Below are 8568 nucleotides of genomic sequence, written 5' to 3' on the forward strand. Positions count from 1 at the left end.
CTAGTAGCGGATGTTTCAGCAGGATTCGTGACTGTGGAAGTTTCTTTGGTAGTTGATGTTTCTGCTTCACTAGTGGTGGATGTTTCAGTAGGAGTAGTGATTGTGGAAGTCTCTGTTGTTGTAAATGTTTCTGCTGCATTAGTGGTGGATGTTTCAGCAGGAGTCGTTGTAATTGTGAAAGTCTCTGTTGTTGTATATGTTTCTGCTACACTTAAAGTGGATGTTTCAGCAGGAGTCGTTGTAATTGTGAAAGTCTCTGTTGTTGTATATGTTTCTGCTACACTTAAAGTGGATGTTTCAGCAGAAGTTGTTGTGAGTGTGGAAGTCTCTGTTGTTGAAGATATTTCTGCTACACTAATAGTGGATTTTTCAGCAGGAGTCATGATTGTGAAAGTCTCCATTGTTGTATGTTTTCTGCTACACTGATAGTGGATATTTCAGCAGGAATTCTTGTGATTGTGGACTTCTCTGTTGTTGAAGATGTTTCTGCTGCACTAGTGGTGGATGTTTCAGCAGAAATTATTTTGATTGTGGAAGTCTCTGTTGTTGTAGATGTTTTTTCTGCACTAGTGGTGGATGTTTCAGTAGGAGTCGTTATAGTGGAAGTGTCTGTTGTTGTAGGTGTTTGTGTTGCACTAATTGTGGGTGTTTCACTGATAGTGGATATTTCAGCTGGATTTGTTGTGATTGTGGAAGTCTCTTTTGTAGTAGATGTTTCTGGTGCACTAGTGGTGGATGTTTCAGCAGTAGTCGTGAATGTGGGAGTCTCCATTATTGAAGACGTTTCTACATCACTAGTGGTGGATGTTTCGGCAGGAATTGTTGTGATGGTGGATATCTGTGTAGTAGATTTTTCTGCTGCACCAGTAGTGGATGTTTCAGCAGGAGTCGTTGTTGTGGAAGTCTCCATTGTTGTAGATGTTTCTGCTACACTGATTGTGGATATTTCAGCAGGAATTGTTGTGATTGTGGAAGTCTCTGTTGTTGAAGATGTTGCTGTAGCACTAGTGGTGGATGTTTCAGGTGGAGTTGTTATGATTGTGGAAGTCTCTGTTGTAGATGTTTCTGCTGTACTAGTTGAGGATGTTTCAGTCACAGTTGTTGTAATTGAGGAAGTCTCTGTTTCTGTAGATATTTCTGCTGCACTAGTAGTGGATGTTTCAGCTGGAGTTGTTATGACTGTGGAAATCTCTGTTGTAAATATTTCTGCTGCACTAGTAGTGGATGTTTCAGTTGCAGTTGTTATGATTGTGGACGGCTCTGTTTTTGTTGTAGATGTTGCCGCAGGAGTTGTGGTTGTTGATAGATATTCTGTTTTTGTTTCATAAAAAAAGACTTATCAATTTAAAAGGCACTCATAAAAGTAATGACAAAAGAAAACAATTGTGTGTACATTTTGTCTGCAGGCTTTTATAAGAATATTTATGAAAAATCAAAGTTTATGTAAAGCCATGTCTAATCTGACCATTATTACAGTCTAAACAAATGTCTCACATATGCACAATACAAGGTTTTTCAAACATTTTGCTTTTAATACATTGTCAGACATACCTGTATTATTAACTGAGAAAGAAGCTATGTTCAGGGCATAGAAAGTTTTATTGTCACTCAGTAATTTTTCTGCAATTTGGAGTTCTGATGGGACATTCTGTGTAGAGTTGAAAGCGAGTTCTGATGTGGTAATGACCGATCCCTTTCTGAAATACAATTTTTTTAGAAATACTATCATATAACTAATGAATGGGTCAATCACATGTATTTGTTATCTCTCAGATTTGAAATAATACACACAGGCATTGTATTTAAAATGAATTGAAGTATTCAGTATTTACCTGAATAGTAGTACAGTGACCCTAAGGAAGGAATCAAACTTCTTGAAAAGAAGTGTAAGCTGTAAAAAAAAATACAGACAGTTACAATGAACTCTTTTAAAACTATGAGAAATATAAAGTATATATGATTAATTAAATGTAATTGCTGTTTATAATTTGAATGATTATATAGTGAATACAGTATGTGGGTTTGAACTCACAATATCCTGAACGAGCGTAGCCCTGTTTTTGAAAGCAGGAGACTGTCTATCATTGAGGTCTTCTATGAATGAATCTTTAGAGCGGAACTCCAGCTTTATTTTCACTTCATATACAGGCTCCATTGTTGTAGATGTTTCTGCTACACTAGTAGTGGATGTTTCAGAAGCAGTTGTGATTGTGGAAGTCTCTGTTGTTGTAGATATTTCTGCAGCACTGATAGTGGATGTTTCACTGGAAATTGTTGTGATTGTGGAAGTCTCTGTTGTTGTAGATGTTTCTGCTAAACTAATAGTGGATGTTTCAGCAGGAGTTGTGATTGTGGAAGACTCTGTTATTGTAGATGTTTTTTCTGCACTAGTTGAGGATGTTTCAGTAGGAGTCATTACAGTGGAAGTGTCTGTTGTTGTAGATGTTTCTGTTGCACTAATGGTGGGTGTTTCAGCAGGAGTTGTTATTTTTGTGGAAGTCTCCCTCGTTGTATATGTTTCTGCAGTACTGGTGGTGGATGTTTCAGGAGAAGTTGTTGTGAGTGTGGAAGTCTCTGTTGTTGAAGATATTTCTACTAAACTAATGGTGGATGTTTCAGCAGGAGTCATTATTGTGGAAGTCTCTGTTGTTGCAGCTGTTTTTTCTGCACTAGTGGTGGATTTTTCAGTAGGAGTCGTTATAGTGGAAGTGTCTGTTGTTGTAGATGTTTCTGTTGCACTAATTGTGGGTGTTTCAGCAGGAGTTGTTGTCATTGTGGAAGTTTCTGTTGTTGAATATCTTTCGGCTGCATTAGTGGTGGATGTTTCAGCCGCAGTTGTTGTGATTTTAAAAGTCTCTGTTGGTGAAGATATTTCTGCTACACTAGTGGTGGATGTTTCAGCAGGAGTCGTGAAAGTGAAAGTCTCCTTTGTTGAAGATGTTTCTGCTACACTGATAGTGGATGTTTCAGCTGGACTTGTCATGACTGTGGAAGTCACTGTTGTTGAAAATGATCCTACTACATTAGTGGTGGATGTTTCAGAAGGAGTTGTTGTGATTGTTGATCTCTCTGTTGGTATAGATGTTTCTGCTTCACTTATGATGGATATTTTAGCTGTAGTTGTTGTGATTGTGGAAGTCTCTTTTGTAGTAGATGTTTCTGGTACACTGATAGTGGATGTTTCAGCAGGAATTGTTGTGATTGTGGAAGTCTCTGTTGTTGAAGATATTTCTACTAAACTAATGGTGGATGTTTCAGCAGGAGTCATTATTGTGGAAGTCTCTGTTGTTGCAGGTGTTTTTTCTGCACTAGTGGTGGATGTTTCAGTAGGAATCGTTATAGTGGAAGTGTCTGTTGTTGTAGATGTTTCTGTTGCACTAATTGTGGGTGTTTCAGCAGGAGTTGTTGTCATTGTGGAAGTTTCTGTTGTTGAATATCTTTCGCCTGCATTAGTGGTGGAGGTTTCAGCCGCAGTTGTTGTGATTTTAAAAGTCTCTGTTAGTGAAGATATTTCTGCTACACTAGTGGTGGATGTTTCAGCAGGAGCTGTTGTGATTGTGGATCTCTCTGTTGGTGTAGATGTTTCTGGTGCACTAGTGGTTGATGTTTCATCAGGAGTCATGATTGTGGAAGTCTCTGATGTTGAAGATGTTTCTATTGCACTAGTGGTGGATGCTTCATCAGTAGTCATGATTGTGGAAGTCTCTGTTGATTTAGATGTTTCTGCCTCACTAGTGGTGGATGTTTCAGCAGGAGTCATGATTGTGTAAGTCTCTGTTGTTGTAAATGTTTCAGTAGGAGTTGTGATTGTGTAAGTCTCTGTTGATGTAGATGTTTCTGATAAACTAGTGGTGGATGTTTCATCAGGAGTGGAGATTGTGGAAGTCTCTGATGTTGTAGATGTTTCTACTAAACTACTGATGGATGTTTCAGCAGGAGTCATGATTGTGGAAGTCTCTGTTGATGTAGATGTTTCCGGTGTACTAGTGATGGATGTTTCAGCAGGAAATGTGATTGTGGAAATCTCTGTTGTTATAGATGTTTCTGGTGCACTAGTGGTGGATGTTTCATCAGGAGTCATGATTGTGGAAGTCTCTGGTGTTGTAGATGTTTCTGTTGCACTAGTGGTGGATGTTTTATCTGGAGTCATGATTATGGAAGTCTCTGTTGTTGTTGATGGTTCTGCTTCAGTAGTGGTTGATGTTTCAGCAGGAGTCGTGATTGTGGAAGTCTCTGATGTTGTAGATGTTTCTGGTGCACTAGTGGTGGATGTTTTATCAGGAGTTGTGATTGTGGAAGTCTCTGTTGTTATAGATGGTTCTGCTAAACTAGTGGTGGATGTTTCATCAGGAGTTGTGATTGTGGAAGTCTCTGATGTTGTAGATGTTTCTGGTGCACTAGTGGTGGATGTTTCATCAGGAATCATGATTGTGGAAGTCTCTGTTTTTGTAGATGTTTCTGGTGCACTAGTGGTGGATGTTTCATCAGGAGTTGTGATTGTAGAAGCCTCTGTTGTTGTAGATGTTTCCGCAGGAGTCGTGATTGTGGAAGTCTCTGTTGATGTAGATGTTTCCGGTGTACTAGTGATGGATGTTTCAGCAGGAAATGTGATTGTGGAAATCTCTGTTGTTATAGAAGTTTCTGGTGCACTAGTGGTGGATGTTTCATCAGGAGTCATGATTGTGGACGTCTCTAATGTTGTAGATGTTTCTATTGCACTAGTGGTGGATGTTTTATCTGGAGTCATGATTATGGAAGTCTCTGTTGTTGTTGATGGTTCTGCTGCAATAGTGGTAGATGCTTTAGCAGGAGTCATGATTGTTGAAGTCTCTGTTGTTGTAGATGTTTCTACTAAACTAGTGGTGGATGTTTCATCAGGTGTCGTGATTGTGGAAGTCTGTGTTGTTGTAGATGTTTCTGATAAACTAGTGGTGGATGTTTCATCAGGAGTTGTGATTGTGTAAGTCTCTGTTGTTGTAGATGTTTCTGCTAAACTAGTGGTGGATGTTTCATCAGGAGTCGTCATTGTGGAAGTCTCTGTTGTTGTAGATGTTTCTGTTGCACTAGTGCTGGGTGTTTCATCAGGTGTCGTGATTGTGGAAGTCTCTGACAATTTAGATCTTTCTATTGCACTAGTGGTGGATGTTTTATCTGGAGTCATGATTGTGGAAGTCTCTGTTGTTGTTGATGGTTCTGCTGAAATAGTGGTGGATGCTTCAGCAGGAGTCATGATTGTTGAAGTCTCTGTTTTTGTACTAGTTTCTGCTGCACTAGTGGTGGATGTTTCATCAGGAGTTGTGATTGTGGAAGTCTCTGTTGTTGTAGGTGTTTCTGCTAAACTAGTGGTATATGTTTCATCAGGAGTTGTGATTGTGGAAGTCTCTATTGTTGTAAATGTTTCTGCTAAACTAGTGGTGGATGTTTCATCAGGAGTTGTGATTGTGGAAGTCTCTGTTGTTGTAGATGTTTCTGCTAATCTAGTGGTGGATGTTTCATCAGAAATCATGATTGTGGAAGTCTCTGTTGTTGTAGATATTTCTGGTGCAGTAGTGGTATATGTTTCATCAGGAGTTGTGATTGTGGAAGTCTCTATTGTTGTAAATGTTTCTACTAAACTAGTGGTGGATGTATCATCAGGAGTTCTGATTGTAGAAGTCTCTGTTGTTGTAGATGTTTCCGCAGGAGTCATGATTTTGGAAGTCTCTGATGTTGTAGAAATTTCTATTGCAATAGTGGTGGATGCTTCATCAGTAGTCATGATTGTGGAAGTCTCTGTTGATTTAGATGTTTCTGCCTCACTAGTGGTGGATGTTTCAGCAGGAGTCAAGGTTGTGGAAGTCTCTGTTGTTGTAAATGTTTCAGCAGGAGTTGTGATTGTGTAAGTCTCTGTTGATGTAGATGTTTCTGATAAACTAGTGGTGGATGTTTCATCAGGAGTGGTGATTGTGGAAGTCTCTGATGTTGTAGATGTTTCTACTAAACTACTGATGGATGTTTCAGCAGGAGTCATGATCGTGGATGTCTCTGTTGATATAGATGTTTCCGGTGTACTAGTGATGGATGTTTCAGCAGGAGTCGTGATTGTGGAAGTCTCTGATGTTGTAGATGTTTCTATTGCACTAGTGGTGGATGTTTTATCTGGAGTCATGATTGTGGAAGTCTCTGGTGTTGTTGATGGTTCTGCTGCAATAGTGTTGAATGCTTCAGCAGGAGTCATGATTGTGGAAGTCTCTGTTGTTGTAGATGTTTCTGGTGCACTAGTGGTGGATGTTTTATCTGGAGTCATGATTGTGGAAGTCTCTGTTGTTGTTGATGGTTCTGCTGAAATACTGGTGGATGCTTCAGCAGGAGTCATGATTGTTGAAGTCTCTGTTGTTGTAGATTTTTCTGCTAAAGTAGTGGTGGATGTTTCATCAGGAGTTGTGATTGTGGAAGTCTCTGTTGTTGTAGGTGTTTCTGCTAAACTAGTGGTATATGTTTCATCAGGAGTTGTGATTGTGGAAGTCTCTATTGTTGTCAATGTTTCTACTAAACTAGTGGTGGATGTTTCATCAGGAGTTGTGATTGTGGAAGTCTCTGTTGTTGTAGATGTTTCTGGTGCAGTAGTGGTGGATGTTTCATCAGGAGTTGTGATTGTAGAAGTCTCTGTTGTTGTAGATGTTTCAGCAGGAGTCATGATTGTGGAAGTCTCTGATGTTGTAGATGTTTCTATTGCATTAGTGGTGGACGTTTTTTATGGATTCATTATTGTGTAATTGTATGTTTTTGTTAATACATTTTATGCAATAGTGGTGGATGTTTCAGCAGGAGTCATGATTGTTGAAGTCTCTGTTGTTGTTGATGGTTCTGCTGAAATAGTGGTGGATGCTTCAGCAGGAGTCATGATTGTTGAAGTCTCTGTTGTTGTACTAGTTTCTGCTGCACTAGTGGTGGATGTTTCATCAGGAGTTGTGATTGTGGAAGTCTCTGTTGTTGTAGGTGTTTCTGCTAAACTAGTGGTAGATGTTTCATCAGGAGTTGTGATTGTGGAAGTCTCTATTGTTGTAGATGTTTCTACTAAACTAGTGGTGGATGTTTCATCAGGAGTTGTGATTGTGGAAGTCTCTGTTGTTGTAGATGTTTCTGCTAATCTAGTGGTGGATGTTTCATCAGAAATCATGATTGTGGAAGTCTCTGTTGTTGTAGATATTTCTGGTGCAGTAGTGGTATATGTTTCATCAGGAGTTGTGATTGTGGAAGTCTCTATTGTTGTAAATGTTTCTACTAAACTAGTGGTGGATGTTTCATCAGGAGTTCTGATTGTAGAAGTCTCTGTTGTTGTAGATGTTTCCGCAGGAGTCATGATTTTGGAAGTCTCTGATGTTGTAAGAAATTTCTATTGCAATAGTGGTGGATGCTTCATCAGTAGTCATGATTGTGGAAGTCTCTGTTGATTTAGATGTTTCTGCCTCACTAGTGGTGGATGTTTCAGCAGGAGTCAAGGTTGTGGAAGTCTCTGTTGTTGTAAATGTTTCAGCAGGAGTTGTGATTGTGTAAGTCTCTGTTGATGTAGATTTTTCTGATAAACTAGTGGTGGATGTTTCATCAGGAGTTGTGATTGTGTAAGTCTCTGTTGTTGTAGATGTTTCTACTAAAACTACTGATGGATGTTTCAGCAGGAGTCATGATCGTGGATGTCTCTGTTGATGTAGAGTTTTCCGGTGTACTAGTGATGGATGTTTCAGCAGGAGTCGTGATTGTGGAAGTCTCTGATGTTGTAGATGTTTCTATTGCACTAGTGGTGGATGTTTTATCTGGAGTCATGATTGTGGAAGTCTCTGTTGTTGATGGTTCTGCTGCAATAGTGGTGGATGCTTCAGCAGGAGTCATGATTGTGGAAGTCTCTATTGTTGTAGATGTTTTTGGTGCACTAGTGGTGGATGTTTTATCAGGAGTTGTGATTGTGGAAGTCTCTGTTGTTGTTGATGGTTCTGCTGAAATAGTGGTGGATGCTTCAGCAGGAGTCATGATTGTTGAAGTCTCTGTTGTTTGTACTAGTTTTTCTGCTGCACTAGTGGTGGATGTTTCATCAGGAGTTGTGATTGTGGAAGTCTCTGTTGTTGTAGGTGTTTCTGCTAAACTAGTGGTATATGTTTCATCAGGAGTTGTGATTGTGGAAGTCTCTATTGTTGTAAATGTTTCTACTAAACTAGTGGTGGATGTTTCATCAGGAGTTGTGATTGTGGAAGTCTCTGTTGTTGTAGATGTTTCTGGTGCAGTAGTGGTGGATGTTTCATTAGGAGTTGTGATTGTAGAAGTCTCTGTTGTTGTAGATGTTTCAGCAGGAGTCATGATTGTGGAAGTCTCTGATGTTGTAGATGTTTCTATTGCATTAGTGGTGGATGTTTTATCTGGAGTCATGATTGTGGAAGTCTCTGTTGTTGTTAATGTTTCTGCTGCAATAGTGGTGGATGTTTCAGCAGGAGTCATGATTGTTGAAGTCTCTGTTGTTGTAGATGTTTCTGCTGCACTAGTGGTGGATGTTTCATCAGGAGTTGTAATTGTGGAAGCCTCTGTTGTTGTAGGTGT

The 8568-nt window shown here is 39.5% G+C and overlaps 1 protein-coding gene across 1 annotated transcript; it reads right to left on the bottom strand.

Moving 5' to 3' along the window:
* Nucleotides 1-379: 379 nt before the first annotated feature.
* LOC122142988 (mucin-5AC-like) lies at nucleotides 380-3693 on the bottom strand. Its single transcript, XM_042753932.1, has 4 exons — nucleotides 2033-3693; nucleotides 1833-1891; nucleotides 1552-1697; nucleotides 380-1311 (listed from the first exon to the last, which is right to left on the bottom strand). The coding sequence occupies exons 1-4, from the start codon at nucleotides 3689-3691 to the stop codon at nucleotides 380-382; spliced, it is 2796 nt and encodes a 931-aa protein (XP_042609866.1). The 5' UTR covers nucleotides 3692-3693.
* Nucleotides 3694-8568: the final 4875 nt, after the last annotated feature.

Source organism: Cyprinus carpio, unplaced genomic scaffold (genome assembly GCF_018340385.1).
Source record: "Cyprinus carpio isolate SPL01 unplaced genomic scaffold, ASM1834038v1 S000000513, whole genome shotgun sequence".
Taxonomy (NCBI): Eukaryota; Metazoa; Chordata; class Actinopteri; order Cypriniformes; family Cyprinidae; genus Cyprinus; species Cyprinus carpio.